This window comes from Chaetura pelagica, unplaced genomic scaffold (genome assembly GCF_000747805.2).
Source record: "Chaetura pelagica isolate M959 unplaced genomic scaffold, ChaPel_1.0 scaffold138, whole genome shotgun sequence".
NCBI lineage: Eukaryota > Metazoa > Chordata > Aves > Apodiformes > Apodidae > Chaetura > Chaetura pelagica.
Window position 1 is genome coordinate 6,565,976 of NW_009954215.1, and position 16,486 is coordinate 6,582,461.

At 46.0% G+C, this 16,486-nt stretch overlaps 1 protein-coding gene across 1 annotated transcript in view; it reads left to right on the top strand.

The window, feature by feature from the left end:
• Nucleotides 1-1,163: 1,163 nt before the first annotated feature.
• Nucleotides 1,164-16,486, top strand: part of KIF19 (kinesin family member 19) — a 26,842-nt gene continuing 11,519 nt past the window's right edge. The window contains exons 1-15 of the mRNA XM_010003345.1: nucleotides 1,164-1,244; nucleotides 3,534-3,614; nucleotides 5,861-5,971; nucleotides 6,828-6,915; nucleotides 7,503-7,639; nucleotides 7,868-7,993; nucleotides 8,565-8,759; nucleotides 9,524-9,676; nucleotides 10,561-10,683; nucleotides 11,367-11,526; nucleotides 12,456-12,630; nucleotides 13,694-13,883; nucleotides 14,468-14,738; nucleotides 14,906-15,027; nucleotides 15,803-15,945. Coding sequence (XP_010001647.1) covers nucleotides 1,164-1,244; nucleotides 3,534-3,614; nucleotides 5,861-5,971; nucleotides 6,828-6,915; nucleotides 7,503-7,639; nucleotides 7,868-7,993; nucleotides 8,565-8,759; nucleotides 9,524-9,676; nucleotides 10,561-10,683; nucleotides 11,367-11,526; nucleotides 12,456-12,630; nucleotides 13,694-13,883; nucleotides 14,468-14,738; nucleotides 14,906-15,027; nucleotides 15,803-15,945 — 2,156 coding nt within the window. The remainder of the gene's footprint in view (nucleotides 1,245-3,533; nucleotides 3,615-5,860; nucleotides 5,972-6,827; nucleotides 6,916-7,502; nucleotides 7,640-7,867; nucleotides 7,994-8,564; nucleotides 8,760-9,523; nucleotides 9,677-10,560; nucleotides 10,684-11,366; nucleotides 11,527-12,455; nucleotides 12,631-13,693; nucleotides 13,884-14,467; nucleotides 14,739-14,905; nucleotides 15,028-15,802; nucleotides 15,946-16,486) is intronic.

Here is a 16,486-nt window from a genome sequence, read left to right on the forward strand (position 1 = left end):
TAGCAGGGTGAAAGGGTCTTGTCGGATTTGTTGGTTTGTAGCTTCAAGCACTCTGTGCTGCTGGCTCTCAGCTTGAGGTCTGTTCCCTCATAAAAGCTTCTGAAGGATGGTCAGAAGCAGGTTTGTAGGTACTGAATAATATGGGTGAGGAAAAAGGCCTCCAGCAGCAATTGTACCTTCAGCCTTCAAGGATCCAAAATAGGAGCAGGGGGGAAACAAATCTTAGGCATTGAGTATAATATATCTCATGTTTGTTAAAAGTGTTGTCTTATGTATTTTAAATGTTCTTAAATAGCAAGATTAACTGGAACAATTCTTATAATCCTGGGCAGGTCTTCACTTTCAAAGTCTTTATTTTGAATTTGTAATAAACATTCTCATGACCTCTCAACCCTCTACAGTCATTAATACAAACTTCATATACTCTGTTTTAACTTAAATTCTAATATTTTTTAATAAAGCCTTACTGTAACTTTTATGAGCTTTGACTCATTTAGTATCAATAAAGAATGAAGACAAAATATAATCTTGTGGTTTTTTACTAGGTTCTTGTAATGAGTGGACTGATACTGAACTGCTGAAGGATCAATTGCCTTTTTGAATGTGGGAGTCATGAGATACCACTGCGTGATGTGGAAATGCACTGGAAGTTTGCAGTTAGCTCAGGGAGGCAGCAAACTGTTTCCTGATTGTCTCGATGGTTGTTGTCAGCTCTTGTGCAAGACTGGAGGGGCCAGGCTGCTTCTAGCTTAACTTTTGGTGGAGCTGTAGGCCCCTGTACCTGGTTGTGCTATATGTTTAATCCTATGGGGAGGAGAAATTGGGCATCCTAGAAGGGAGAAAGTGAAGGCTGTGGCCTACTCACTGAGGGTGTGTGCAGATGGGTTTACATGTACAGAGCTGAAGTGGGCTTGCAGGTGGGTCGTTTTGCTTATCCTGACCCTTCACTGTCCTCTGCAAGGTGAGGTGGTGGCACAACTGTTTCCCACAGTGCTTCCTGCCCCGGGGCTCAGTGCTCTGCTGCTGCCTCTCTTGCTGCCCTGCAGCCAGCTCCCACCCAGGGGACTGCAGGGGTTGCCTCCCTCTTCCTTCCCTGGGGTGATTCCTGCTGTCTCAACCATCCAGCCTCCTGCCTGTGCAGTCTCCTGAAAGACTCCAAGTCGATGTGCACCTCCCTGGGCAAATTGCCCAGCCCTGAGCTGGCATCATCTCACAGCTCAGCCATGAAGGAGCAGCAGCTCACGGTGAGTCTGCCTGTTTAGGGGAGGACATGGGATAGAGAGGAGCAGCTGGGCCCCAGCATCCTTCCTGTCATGTTCCCCTGCTGTCCTGCTGTTCCTAGGCTCTGTGGCAAAGCTGGAGGCAAAAACTGAGACTTGCTCTCTTTTTTGCAAAGCTCTGTGTTACTGAAAGCAAAAGCTGGGTACAAGTATCCTTGCAGAGGGGAAAAAAAATTGTATAGCAGGGGAGATGTAGCTAGGTAACCTGGCAGGTTGTGGTGATTAGCCCTCCTTGAATAGTGATTTTCAGTTTCCCATCTCTTTGGGATCCGTGTGAGTGACAGATTCATGATAAACAGCTACAAGCAGCTGGGATTATAGTCCTCTCTGAGTCTGCACCATTGCTCCAGCACTGCTCTGTGTTGATCAGTTAGAGGAGTGCTTTGAACCGTAATCCTTTCCCAAATTTTCAGCCTTCAGCCCTGTGGCTCTTTGTTCAGCTGAAGCACTGCCCTCACATGGTGCTGAAACATGACTGAGGCTGACACAGAAATCCCTGCTCAAAGTGGAATTGCTTAAAATAAAGTCAATAATATCTAGAATACCTTGCATTCCTCTCTAATGCAAGGAAAAGCCTTAGTACGTGGTGTGACCTGTCTCCATATGTTGCTTATTTACATTTGTTTTCTTACCCTCAGTGGCCAGGGCTACCAAGTACAGAGATTACCAGATGAGTCCAGAGGTTAAGGCTGTCCAAGAAAGACTTGCATATCCCCCACTCCTCCTGCAGGATTTGGGATTATGGTGTGCAAGGTAGTATTTTCATATGCTTCTAAGATGAGTTCAGCCCCTGGAAAGGAGATAGATGCTCATAAGTGTGTAACTTGGACATGTTTAGGAAGATGATGAAGTTAAGTTCATTATTGCATTTTTGTGAATATTCAACCTATCCAAAGCTAAGGATTCTTGAGATATTCACAATGAACAGAATGTTCCTTTACTGCTGCTGGAACTACTAAAAAATGTCTTCTACAGTGTTTGAGACTGGGAGCTGTTCATGAGACCCTTGTTAAATTGACAGGTAGCTCAACTTGTTATTGTGGAAATAAATCTGGTTCCTATAGAAACTAGTTGCTTGTGACTGGTGGGGCCACAGAACAAGTCTGTTTCAGTAACTGCACACCCTCCTGATGGGGCATCATTTATGTGCATTATGCAGTGTTTCATCAGCATCAGCTCTCCTGTCAGGAGCTGCTAAGGGGATGCTGCTGTGTTTTATGGAAGGGAAAATAGCTATGGAAAGGTGAAAATAGAATTTTTCAGGTCTCTGTTATTAGCTGACATGACAAGGGCAACTTTGAGGTGGGATTTAGAGTTGGTGGTATTCTCTGGAGTCCCTCCATCAGGCACACAGGTTTGGCATCTGGGACTGCAGCTTGCCTGCAGCTGCAGTGAGGCAGGGCCAGAGCAGGACCTCGGCTTCAGGGGGCCCAGTTAATCATCCCACAACTGACCCATGACACCACACTTCCCTGTTGCTTCACCTATAGATTAAGACAGGCTGAAAAAGTGTGCTCTTGTGCATTATGAATAGTGACAAGAACAGCCTGTGTCTTTTAAATCTTCAAGTCAAATTGTCGCCTGTGTTTCAAAATGGAGCCTGGTGTTCCTGCCTGATTGAGTTGTGGCACAGGGCACTGGCAGTTAATTGCTGCTTTATAATCACTCCAGTCCTGCAATGAATTCCAGCTTCCAAGAAACCCCACGGGACCTGCACAGATCAGGGCTAACTTGCTCTGATCTAGTTGAACAGGCTCATAATGATTGCTACCTGGGATTAAACGAAATGGGTACTTAGTGAAATGCAATTCCCATTCTTTGTCATGGATAACTTTAATCAGTGTTTTGGGAACACCAGGGGAATCTGTAAGCATGCTCAGCTCTATGGCTGTTGGTACCATGGTCCCAGATCTCAGAAGGTTCCTGCTGGCAGCATCAATGACATGGCTGAGTTAATTCTGCTGCCTTCTCTGTCAATCAGTTGGAGTCTTGCTGTGTTAGAGACAGAAACGGGAGAAGAGGGAGGAAGAATTTGTCGAGATAAAATTGCAAATCATGGGAGAATTAACTGGTTTAAACTTTTTAAACTTCCTGAAACTCTCCAGGCCCTGAGCTTAAGGTTTTAAGGTTGATCAGCAGAAGATATGCAGTGAGAAGCTGTAGATATTGCTGGTGCTTGCAGAGAGCTGAGCCCTGCTGCAGGTAAGTCTGGGTGGCCTGAGCACAGCAGGGCTGTGTGTGCTGTGTGTGCAGGTGGCCCTTCGCATCCGTCCCATCAGCGCAGCAGAAGAGGAGGAGGGAGCTGCCCTTGCTGCCCTCAGAGTGGGAGAGCAGGTGAGCTGGGGAGGTTGTGCCTGGGCTGCAGGAGAGTGCCGGGGTCAGGGGAGCCTGCTGGGCACCACATGGACCACTGCAAGGGTCTGGCTCCTCTGGTTTATGTGCAAACACTTGCTTCCAAATCCTGCAAAACTCCTGGCCTGGCAGGGATTCAGCTTCCCGTGCAAAGGGCAATTCTTATCTCCAGTGCTGCATCTTTTACCTCTTGTTCCTCTTCTTTAAGAGGCAAGGATTGCAGGAAGTTCCCACATAAGGTTTTTACATCACTAAATCTATTTACATATTTTTACAGTGTCCTTGTTGTTTACCAGTGTAAATCCTATTACCTTTTATCATGTTCATCAGAACTCTGAACCCTTTCTGAATGCACACTAATTCTGTAATATATCTTGTCTCCTGTCTCCATGCAGAAGTCAAATGATAGCAGCCCTCAGAAGCAAAGAGAGCACAAATCTCTTTCCTCTTTCTGTATTATCTTTTCCTCTTTATGGATTATCTTACAAACACAATTTTTGTTCATCTTTACTGGGTGCTTACTGGTGAAACATCCCTCTTTTTTTTCTTTTCTCTCTTTAAAGCAGTCATTAACCTCACAAGGTTATCAGCTTTATTTTTGTCCAGCTTATTCAGACTTGCATCATCTGCCCTGAGATCTGTTTTCTTTAATGGAAATCTGGGAAGGAAATGTGCATTGCATTAGTCTGCTCTATGAGAATGAATTTCTCTTAATAATGCAAATAACTGTAATTATGAAAGCAAATTAATTGACTTGGCAGTTGAAGTACTTAGATCTTGGTGTATTTTCATTTACATCATGTTCTCTGCTATTTTTACTCCCAGCCTAACTGATTTAGAGCTGCATCTGCCTGCTTACTAATCCTAAGACAAAATTGACTCTGTTTGTGTCTTGTTATGTTGTTAATGCTTCCGTGCAATAGCAGCAGATTTATGGTTTTAGAATACTGCTAGTTAGATGTGTGAGCTCCAGGCTGGAAGAGAAGGACTCTTGGATGCATGGATACACTGCAAGCAAAATTTGAATGTTACAAGGACTTGGTAAAGGGGGCCAGAAAGTGGTTACAGACAGAATTTCTAAAAGAAACATGCTGACCTCATTCTCCAAGCTCTGCTCTTGGCTGTCACACTTGCATGTACACATGATTCTGTGTCAGCCCATCTCTTGCAGGCAAATGCTGCCACCAAGGATAAACCAGGACTTCCTCTTGGAGTTTGCTCTTGTGTTGCTTCAGGTTTTAAGGCCTGAGCTGGACCAGTGAAAACTTGTTTAAAAAGTCATTCTGGTAATTGAAATATTGCAGATCAAAATTAGAGATACTTGTCAAAGACTTGAAATTTAGCAAGAAATGAAAAAGGAAAACCGAAGTTTTGGTGTTCCTTACTGCCCGTGGGCAATTGTCCTAGACCCTTGTCTCCCATGCCTGGCACACCAGTGCTGTTATTCTGTAGGTCAAATGGTGGTTAATCTGTGCTATAATTGCTTATCTAATGATCTGTTTACCTGAGAGGGAGTAAAAGCTACTCTGGAGGAGGAGGCAAAGGGTTCTCTGGCCCTTCCCTTGGGGCTTGAGCATCTCCTTACGAGCTGTTTCAGTGGAGGAGAAAGAATACCATTCTCCACAGTAATCATACACTGTGATAATGATGTACTAAAATAGATCCTAAGTGACTGAAAAGAAACAGAACCAGTTCTGTAACCTGTTGTGACTCCTCTCCCACCTTTTTTTTTTTTCCTTGATAAAAGCCAGAAATGGCATGTCCTTGAGCAATGCACATTTCTATCCATCCTTCTGCAGAAAAGTCTTTGGAAGATGACCTTGGACACATTTGCTTCTGAGAAACATAACTATTTTTTTTTTTCCACAGCTCTGAGTCTTGGCTGAAAATTGAGGCAAGAGGTCCTGTCCCCCTCCTGCCTGCATGGGGGTTGGCTGGGTGTCATGTCCCTGCAACCACTACTATTACCCAATGCCAGTGACTGTTTCACTGCACAAAGGACCTTCAAAGCCTTTTTGCAGCAGTTACTACTTCTCCAAATTACAGAAGCTGTGACCTCAGTTACCAAACAAAGCTTGTGGGTCCCCACATGGTGTTTCCTCCACTCAAAGCTGCAGTGCAATGCTCCTTTGGCCAAGTTGTGGTGGTGATAGTGCTGCAAGAAACCCCAACAGGCTGTTAACCAAACCCAGGCCTAACGGTTCTTCTTTTGACTTTCTTTATAACAGAGGGTGGTCCTAATGGACCCAAGTGAAGATCCAGATGACATCTTGAGAGCCAACAGGTCCCGAGAAAAAACATTTGTGTTTGACATGGTTTTTGACCACAGAGCAACCCAGGTAAAAGGCTTAACATTAGAATTGTTTTCCCTGCTTGGATCAACGTTCTTGGCAGGTGAGTAGAACTGCACATCCCTGAGGCCACAGGTCACCCACATAAAAGGTGACAGTACTGAAGGTGAGAGGACTTTGAGGGTTTTCCTTTGTCAGAGAAGGGGGAGAGGAGCAGTGTTCAGCCTGCCTCTCCCCCCCAGGTGCAGCACACCTCAGCAGGGATGAAGAGCTTTGTCTCCTGAGGTCTCTGGTGGATGAGATCATGGTCACACTGCTCAGCTTTGTTGCTCACACACTTCTTCCCTGTGTCCCTGTTGTATGACAGTCTCATGAGACAGCTCTAGTGCCCTTTCTGAGCTGAGTTTTGCAGACAGAGAAGGTGCAGTATGAGGATTTAATCAGCACCTGCATTTTGTGATCACCCTCACAAGCAATTCACTCATCTCTGTTCACGTGAAAGTTCAGTGCAGCACCCTCACATGCAACCCAAGACATTACTGGAGGCCCAGTGGCACTTCTCAAAAACAGGATAATGTAAAGGAAAGAATATACCCTCTTCTTCAGCAGACACAAATTAAAACCAGAGCATTCCATGTTCTGAGTCCAAGAAAATAATCAAATTTAGAGACATTTATTTTAGTAAGTTCCTGCATCTTGCCTGCCTTTTGAAAATTCAATATACCTCTGTGCTTTTCTGCTCATTTTGATGATGTATCAAAATTCAAATGGTTCACAAATAGTTCCAAAGCCCAGGAAATTTGTAAAATGCTGTGAGAAAATGACAGGGAATGTAATTAAGTATAGATTGTTTGGACAGCTGTTATGTCTGACCATAAGTTTATGCTTTTTTTGACTGAATTAGGAGGAAATATATGTGTCCACGACCAAAAGCCTGATAGGAGGAGTTATTTCTGGCTACAATGCAACCATTTTTGCATATGGTCCAACAGGTAAAGTTGTTCCTCTGGCTGTGCTGCTCCAGATGAATAAAATAGCTGTTTCAACCAGAAATGAATTCTAATGCAAATCAGGTGCTTACTGTGAAGATGAGACTGAGGCATTAAAATTGAATTCTCATCAGGAACTATGGATCTGCCTTCTATGCTAACAGAACAGCAAAGCTACCCTGTTCAAGAAGTCATTTAATTGGGGTGGAATTCTGTGGAGACAAATATTTCCATTAAAAAGATGAGGGCATCTGTGCAATGTTGGAGATTGATCTCAGGAGAATAGAAAGCTGTAGAAAGTACTTACAGACTACAGACTAGGTGCAAATACATTTCTACCCTAGCTCTGAACACCTAGGTGGGCAGTTAACCTACTTATCCCATCTCCAAGTCCTCTTCCTACCCATTTTGGATGGCACATGCCATGTCTTTTCTGCAGCAGTGTCATTGTGGGGTGAGAAACCAGAGTAACTGGGGGAGGTTTAGGGGAGGAAGGACAGAAATCAGCAAGAAACCAGGCTTTATTTGTTGTGGAAACTTGCTAACATGGAAGTGTTGGTCCTTGCTGCCCTTCTTTGTACCTTTCACAGGAGCAGGAAAAACCTACACGATGCTGGGGACGGACTGTGAGCCAGGGATTTACATCCGCAGTCTTGAAGATCTCTTTAAGGCCCTTGAAGCTACCACTGAAGAGATGGATTACAGAGTCTCCATGTCCTACCTGGAGGTGAAGCATCTTGTGTTGCCCTGGATCCAGGTTCTGTGGGAACTCTGCAAACCCCTGGAAGTGGGGTATCCAAGTCTGTCCAGTGTGTGGCACTCCCCTTGGGCTCCACAGCTTGGATATTCCATTCTTCCCTTCCTCTCCAAAGAAATACAGGATCAACTCAACTCTCTTTGCAGATCTAAGGACCCACTGCTAGACTCACACCAACCCCTCACTTCTTACCCTCAGATCTATAATGAAGTGATCCGTGACCTCCTGAACCCATCCTCAGGGTTCTTAGACCTGAGAGAGGACCCCAGAGGCAGCATCCAGATAGCAGGAATTACAGAAGTCTCCACTACAAATGCTGAGGAGGTACCCTGGGCTATGAGGGGGGTTGTTGAGAGGGGGCTTGTGCTTCCATGCATTAGTGCTTTAAAATTTCTTGACACTTTCCCATTGCTGATGCCTCACTCAGGCAAGGACCCTTTGTAGTAGGACCTTGGTGGAACTGGATTAATGTGATTACTTGGATGGAAAGGGCTGATCATGAAACCATGTGAGTGGTAGAAACCAGGCTAAAATCCCCAGCTAACGTCCTGCTAGCTCTGCTACCCCAGGGTACATGCTGCTTTCCTGGAAGGGCAAGAGTGCTTTGATTTGTGTACACGTGTCAACAAAATACTCGGAGGGGGAGAGGAGATAACGAAGCTCCCTTGAGATATGAGATAAACAGGCCTTCCAGGAAAACAACCTCAAACCCTCCCCCCCCCTTCCAAAGTCATAAGTTGAAGGGGGAGATCTGGGAAAAATCAACAGCAAAACCCCTGCCAGGATGAGCAGGCCCAGAGTTTGTGCCCTGGGTGAGGGGCTCAGTCTGCAGGGAAGGCCACGATAAGGCTCAGGCAGAGCTGCTCATCTCTGCCTGCTTTTCTGCACCGTGCAGATCATGCAGCTGTTGATGAAAGGAAACAAGCAACGCACCCAGGAAGCCACCCCTGCCAACCAGACGTCCTCCCGCTCTCACGCGGTGCTGCAGGTGACGGTGACACTGAGAAGCCGGAGGAAGGCGGCGGGCGAGGAAGTGCGGATGGGAAAGCTCTTCATGGTTGACTTGGCAGGGTCAGAGAGGGCAGCCCAGGTAGGGCTGGAGCTCAGCAGCTTTTGGGTGACACCAGGCTGGATTCCTTGGCCTGCTGGGCAGGGTCTGCATGCCTGTCCTCGTCCCTGGGGAAACCAGCACTGGGGGTTTCTTTGTTGCGTTAGAGCAGTAGTTTGTACTTGAGATGGTCTCAAAGGCAAAGTTTGATATTGGTAATATCCTTTATTAGGCCAACTAATGTAAGTGGAAAAAAGTAGCTTTTGGGTGCAGTCTTTTCTCAGGTCTGAAAAAGCAGCAGCAAATTTCACTTCTATAGAGAACCTGAGGTCTGTTAGGCAGGGATTGGCTGGGCTGTTGGAGAGAAAGCTGGTACCAGTGGAACAGAGGGATGTTGGTGGGTGGAGAATAAGGCAGCTGGCTCTGATGAGAAGAAGGAAATACTGAAACTCAGAGATTATTTGTGGGAGAGAGGCTTTACATACCAAGTATTTCTACTGAGACCAGGCTTTCTGGTGTAATGTAGTTATGCACCTTAAATTCCATAATAATCTTTAGATGATAATGAATAGCTGTCTTTTAAGAGCCAAGAGGTAAGAGCTGGGTCATCTTTTCCAGAAATGTACTTCTACCAGCACCCCTGTGCCTCAGAGTGGGGTTTAACCCTGCACTTTCAGGTTGGTTTGCAGGAGGCATTGCTTTGACATCCAAACCTTGACCCTGGTGGCACCACACGGCTCCCCAGGTGCAGTCCCGCTGTTCTGAAGTGTGTGCTTTGTCTGTCTGTCCACCCTCCCTCCTAACAGACTCGGAACCAGGGCAAGAGGATGAAGGAAGGAGCCCACATCAACCGCTCACTGCTGGCTCTGGGAAACTGCATCAATGCCCTCAGCGAGAAGGGGGGGAGCAGGGCTCAGTTTGTCAATTTCAGAGACAGCAAACTCACCCGCCTGCTGAAGGTACCGTGCACCGCAGGGAGCTTGGTGTGTCTGGTGCTGGTGTCACTGCCCTAATCTGACAGGACTGGAGAGCTGGTCCTCCAAGATCTGTGTGCATTCTCTTTATCCACCCTGAAATGCTCCTCAGGATCTTGCATGAGCTTTGCACTGCAATCAGGGCTTGTTTTGGACAGTGTTGTCTCTGTGACAAGCATGTTGTCTTGTGGTCGCTGGGGTTAAAAAAGGACCTCCTATAGGGCTAAGGAAATCCTATAGATTTGGGTTGTGTCTGTCTCTAAGCTTGCAGGTGACCAGTGATTTTCTAAATTAACTTGCTGCCTTTGAATGTTTCGTCCCATCTATAGCATTTGGCTGAAACTGGCCAATAAATTTGGATGTTATTGGGACGGGATAAAAAAATACAGAGGGTTACTATGTGCTGTCATGAGTTGTCTCTCCTGTAGGAAATCAGAGGTTGCAGACCTGCTCTTTGCTACACTGGTTATTTTATGGATACTTTACAACCTCATTTCTGAGCCTCACCTCAAGCCTTGGTTCTCAGCTACCACTGCACAACAGATGTTTTCTAGAAGATAGTGGGGAGGAGAGATAGAAAAAGAGGCAGGTTTCTGTTGTAAGCAGCATTGAGAAGCTCCCAGTGCATTTGTGGAAACTGATTTTCTGGCACAAGTTCTTCGTATGTAGAAAGTTAATTACTTATTGATTTTGCTGTTGATGGAGAGAGGGCCTAGTGAGTGGTCTTTCCCAGGACTTCCTTCACTCCTAATTGGGATTGCCCACCAGAATCTCAATGAATCACCAGGGTACTCAACCGCGGTGGTTACCACAGAGCAGCAAGCCTCTGTCTTGTCCATACTAACCACATCAATATTGCATCCCTCTAGGACTCATTAGGGGGCAACAGCAGGACTGTTATGATTGCACACATCAGCCCAGCCAGCACCTCCTTTGAAGAATCTCGAATGACCTTGATCTATGCCCATCGAGCAAAAAACATCAAGACGCAGGTAAATGAGTGAACAGCCCAGAAGGAGGTGGAGGTTGCAGATGAAAAGCTTGCAAAGTGGAAACAGAGGATGTAGTGGATGAAGGGAGAACAAAGTTCAGGAGGGGGCAGTGCAGGATGGTACAGAAGCTCAGTGGGAGTGATAGAAGAGAAGAAAAGCAGATGAAAGGAACAGAGGAAAGCAAGCTCTGTGTGTTGTGGATGAGAAGAGGAATGTGAAAGACAACAGAGCAGAATCATGGAAAGGCAGAGGATGATGTGTCTGGTGTAGACCTGGCTGCAGAACATAGAGAGTGATGGTTGGAAAATGGCTACTGGAGGACAACATATGGGGCATGTCCCAGGGGGATTGCTGGGCCTGGAAGAGGAAGTGAGTGGCTGTAGAAATGAGGAATAAAATGGAGAGGAAGCGGAAGGAAGCGGAACAATGACCTTCAACAGGGTTTTCACTCTTTGTTTCCTGCCCTCCTTGAGGCCACAAGGTCCCCTGGCTTTTCTCTATTACCTTTTGGTAATTTCTCAGAATTAGGGAAAACCACTAATCTACAGTTTCCCCACTCATAAGGATAAATTCCTCCTTGTCACAGAATTTGGTGCCCCTCCAACTGAAAGCATAGCTTTGTTTGCAGCTGTTGTATCAATAACGAACCCTGGGACAAATGCTCACATATTCTGGCTCACCAGGTAAAATGTAACCTGCAGAACATCTGCCACATCGACCAGTACACCAGCATCATCACGGACCTCAGCAGGGAGATAGAGCATCTGAAGGAGAGGATCAAAAACCAGGAGAAGAAAAGTGCAGTCAGCTCTGACCTTGGGGATCTGCAAGGTAGAGCCAGGAGCAAGAACTGTTCTGGGGTAACTGCAGGGAAGGGAGCTGGGAGAGGAGCTGTGTGGATGTATTGTGGTAGCACTTGGTTGGGCTTCCATGTAAACATAGCAGGGGCAGCTCAACAATGCTCGAGGAGAACACAGTCTGATGGGCAGAGGAGGCAGGCAGGGGGCATGAAGTTATTCTTCTATGTGAGCCTGTCTCTGATGTGCTGTGTGATGCTGGCCAACACACTCAACCTTCTCAACATCTTCCCCAGCATTAAAATATGTTAAATTTTGCCAACCTGCCCTTGAAAAGAGTTTTGACATCAAATGGTGGCATTTGCTGTGGAAAGTCCTGACTCTTACAGAGAGGTGTCCAAGTCCGTAGCCCGTGTCACCACAGGCTCTGTGGCCACATCAGGACACTGAGCCCTGTTGCATGGTTCACTGCACCCAATTAAAATAAATAAAATAGGGAGAGGGGGCAGGGCAAAGCTTTTAAAACATGGATTGTTCTTTCCCAGGGATTGTTCCTTTGGTTGTTGAATCTGGCCATGAATGAAATAAAAATAGTCAAGTTCTCTGACAGATAAGACATGAGGTAGAACAGGTCTTTGTTACCAACACACAAGGTAATTTCTACATAACAAGCATAGAAAAGTGATACTTTTTTTTTTTTCGGTGGGTGGAAAGGAGGAAGAGATGTGCCTGCAATGCAGTATCCTCCTGATACTGATAAAAGCAGTACAATGAGACCTATTTATTGCTAATAATACAGTCATAAAGATAGATTTCTTCAGCACATGATTAACGTAGAGACCAGAGAATGAAGCAGTCCTACAAACAAATGCTTTGTAACATGTGGACTGAGTGGGTTGGTCCCAGAGTAGTTGGGGGGGGTTTGGCAGAAGTTTTCATAGCCTGTTGTCAGATCAGAAAAGTCTTATCTTGCAGCAGAGAGGCACCAAGGCTCTGAGGCACCCGGTGGCCAAGTAATGAAGGCCTTGCGGGCGCAGCTGATGGGGGCTTTCAGGGAGCAGATGGAGATGCGCCGCAGCCTGATGGAGCTGGAAAACACCAACATTGATCTGCACATGGACACCTGCAGGCACCTCCTGACAATCACAGAGTGAGTAGCTCCTTATCTCTGAACACAATTTATACATGGACTTCCAAACGCCCTATGAGAAATATTAATATCTTGTTATCACACACACACACACACAAACACACACACCCCAAAAATGACCAAAGGATGCTATTAAAGAGAGTATTTCATTGTTCATGCAGAAAGACCAAGTGTAGGCTTGAGATCTACCTTTGTGCTGAGGAAGAACTTGACAGGGTGGTGGTCTGTAAAAGGCACCCAGGGATTTAGGGTAGCTTAAATCCATGCGACTCTGAGCCTTAGATTAAGGTGCTATATTTGCAACGGCTGCTTTCTGCTGTTGAGAAGCACATCCCTAATCCCTCCTGGTGCTTGTAAGGAGACTGCAGCCTGCACACTGTGCTGCACTGCAGTGCAATTGCCTGATGTAGTCAGTAAGGCAACCTGCTACCTCTGTCATAAAGCTTAAGCTCAGGACTCAAAGCGTAAATAGTAGATTCTCCACCTCTCTTTGGACCTTATTCTGGATTCGTGTTTTAATGGAAAAACTGGATGGCAGCACAGACTGAGATTGTTGGTCCTTGCGTGTTTCAGTCCCCCTGTGTTTTCCATCCATATGTACTGCATCTGGTCATAATTTCATGTCAGAGAAAGCTGCCTTATCCCTTTTTTCTGGATAAATTCTAAGTAAGTGTCAGTTCCCTTTCATTATTGCTAGTTACCCTCTTAATGCCTCTGTAATCGTTGTAGTCTCTTAAGATGTGGGTAATTTGTGTAGTTAAACAGTCTTCAGGATATTAAAGGTCTTCAATGAGTACCTGTGAACTGTGAGCAATTTGTGATGAGGATGGGGAAAAGCACTGTTCTTCCTGCCATGGAAATGTCACAGAGGAGGCCAGTCTTACATGTTTCCAAATGGGAGGAAACTAATTGTGCTCTTTGGCATGGTCTGTCCAGCTAGAGTAGCCTGGACTAATTAGCTCCACTGCTGCCACGCAAGAAGGAGCTGGACAGATACAACGAAGGGCATCACTGGAGTTATGACACTGTGTCCTAAGAAGTTCCTTTCTGTTGTTGCTGGCAGCTGGGAACGAGAGAAGGCTCAGGGTGCATTCAAGTATGACAAGCCAGCAAAGGAGGAAAAAGATGAAAACACAGAGGAGGAAGACAGAGAAGCAGAGATCATAGATTCACCTGAACCTCATGAAGTTACAGTAGCAAGAGAAGAGATCGACCTGCTGCTGGCAGAACAGCGCAGGACGGTGGCCCTGAAGGTGAGGAGGTGAAGGTGTCCTTAGGGACACTTGCAGTGGCAAGTCTGACCTCTGCCCGGTGGGTGCTTGGGGGGCAGGATGGCAGCAGCAGAGCTCAGAGAGGTGCTTGTGGCTTTGGGCCAGCACCACAAAAGCAGCGTGGCACCTGTACCACAACGGGGCTCCTAAATACCTTGGGCTGCTGCACGAAGCAGCATGGGAACATTCTGCCTCTGTCCCTTGTGTTTTTTAGGACAAGGGAAAATCACAAGCCCACTGATTGGGTTCAGCTACCCATAGGAGAGCTCATTCTTCCATTTCCGTTTTTGGGGACACTTTTAGGGCTTTTCACTTACTAGTTGTTCAGTATTTTGGTAATCCTGTTTTTTGGTACCTAATGTTTGTGAGTTTCTCTAAGCAAGGCCTGTGCATCTGGATATATCTGCCATGACTGAAACATGGTGGCTGCTAATAGAATAAGCAAAATACTTTTTGTAGATGTTACTTTACTCTCAGCTTGAAGGACATAGCACAGATTTGCTCAGATGCCTTTGTTATCCCAAGAAGCCAAACTGCCTTGACAACCCCCTGTCTCTCTTTTTCAGAAAGAGCTGGAGCAGCACTTAGCAAATGCCAAGAAAAAAGCTTCCCAGATGGAGGAGTTTCTCCCCAGACAAATCACCAGTGAGGATCAGCAGGAGGTGCTAAGGCTCCTCTGCAGAGCCCATGAGCTTGAGCTTGGCAACACAGAGCTGCAGGCAAACACACTGTACAAGGAGAATTTGTTGTGCCAGAAGGATTTTGTGATCCAGCAACTGCAGCAGCACATGCTGCTCTGTGAAGAAATTATTCAGCAGCAGCAGATGCTGATAACAGGTAGAGCAGAACTTTGCTCCTGCTCTGTCATGATTCCTGAGCTTTGTTTTCTGATGCCAAAGTGAACAATCCACCCAGAAATCCTTGTCATGGATGTAATGAGTCCACAGATCTCAGCTGTTTATCTAGGAGTGATTTTTAACTTTTCCTTCCTATCTCTGCTCCAGCCCAGAACATTCCTGTCCCAGAGACACTGGCAAGATTACACCACCTGCACCTCTCTGAGTTGCAGGAGGGGACACTGAACCGCCTGTTCCTGCTGCATTCAGTGATGTCCAGCATGCTTAGGGTAAGGCAGAGCAGACCCTTCTGATGGAGAATCCAGGTTGTCTATGATCTTGTGTCATGGCCATAGACTCGCATGCACCCAAAGCCTGGCTGGGTCCTGGTGCTAGTCAGGAGCTGTACAGAGCTTTGTTTTATTAATGTGTTGTCTCCCTAGAGCTCTGCTCTCCTTCCCTTTGACTCAGAGAATTAATAAGGCTTTTAGAGACAAAAAAGGACCCAGGCAGGGTTGTGCACAAGCCAGCATGTTCATCCTCCTAGTTGCTGTTGTGTTAGCCTTGAGAGAGGTAACTGGCTTGGTGGCAAACAGAAAAGCAAAAGTTAGATGGCCAAACATTCTGGAGACCTCTTCTTGCTTATGGCACAATTATTGAGGTCTTCAGGTCTTTCCTGCAAGAAGGGAAAGGTGCTGCTGGCTCTTTTGCCTTTGGAAAGCATGTGTGTGTTTTGAGACAGAAAGGGGCTGCCAGGAAATTGCTACTTTTCAGCAGGGAGGCCAAGCAGCAGGTATCTTGTTTATTATGGTTGCCCAGAATGAATGGGCTGAGGAGTTTGGTTTCACCTAAAATAATAAACTTAATGCTAGTCATGTTATATGAGAGGTGAAACTACTCTGGGTGCCATTCATGGAAGAGCAAATAGCAGGTGGCCAGAACTATGGAAAAACACAGGAGGTATCAAGGGTGTCTTTGTGACCACAGGCTGGGAGCCGGGGCTAGAGAAGGGGCTTTACAGTGAGAAAAACCTGCTGAGGATCTCATTCTTCCCTCTTCCTGCAGCCCCACAATAGCCCTTCTCTGGATGTAAGTCAGCATCTGGATCTGAATAAAGATGAAGTCAGAAAAGGTCTACCTGGGACCATGAAGGATCTTCCCTGGGGGGTGAAGTTTGACATTCCCTCCATTACCCATCAGTCAGACAGGTAATGTGGAACTCTCTCATGGTTAGACTTATTCTCTAGGGCATGGGGACCTGGCAGCTCCAAGCTAAATCCCCATACCTGGGTAATACCAAACTGGAAGAACCTCCAGAAACTGAAATCTGTAAGAGTTTCCTGGTATAGGTATATTGTAAGAGTTTCCCTTTGCAAAGTAGCTCTGGGTTTTAGTAGGAACTCTCTCTGCTGTTGACAAGAATTTAAACCAAATAAAGTAGCAAAGTTTGTGAGGATCAGGGGACAAAACCTCACTCCTTCATAAATCCTCAAGTCCTTCCTTGCTGTGTTCTTTATTACCTTGTTTACCAGTCTTATGGCTTTCTCCACAGCTTGAAAGCTCTCCCCTAGACAGGTTTCATCTCTCCCTGTTGATACAAGGTCTGTGCATTCATCTATTAACCTCTTGGTACATTCATTTCACAGTGGCAGTTGCAGATCATCTAACACCACACCCTGTAGGAAAGGGGTGTCTCTGGACACCCATCTCAGCCCAACTTCCTCTGTTTTGCCAAGAATTTCAGTTCAG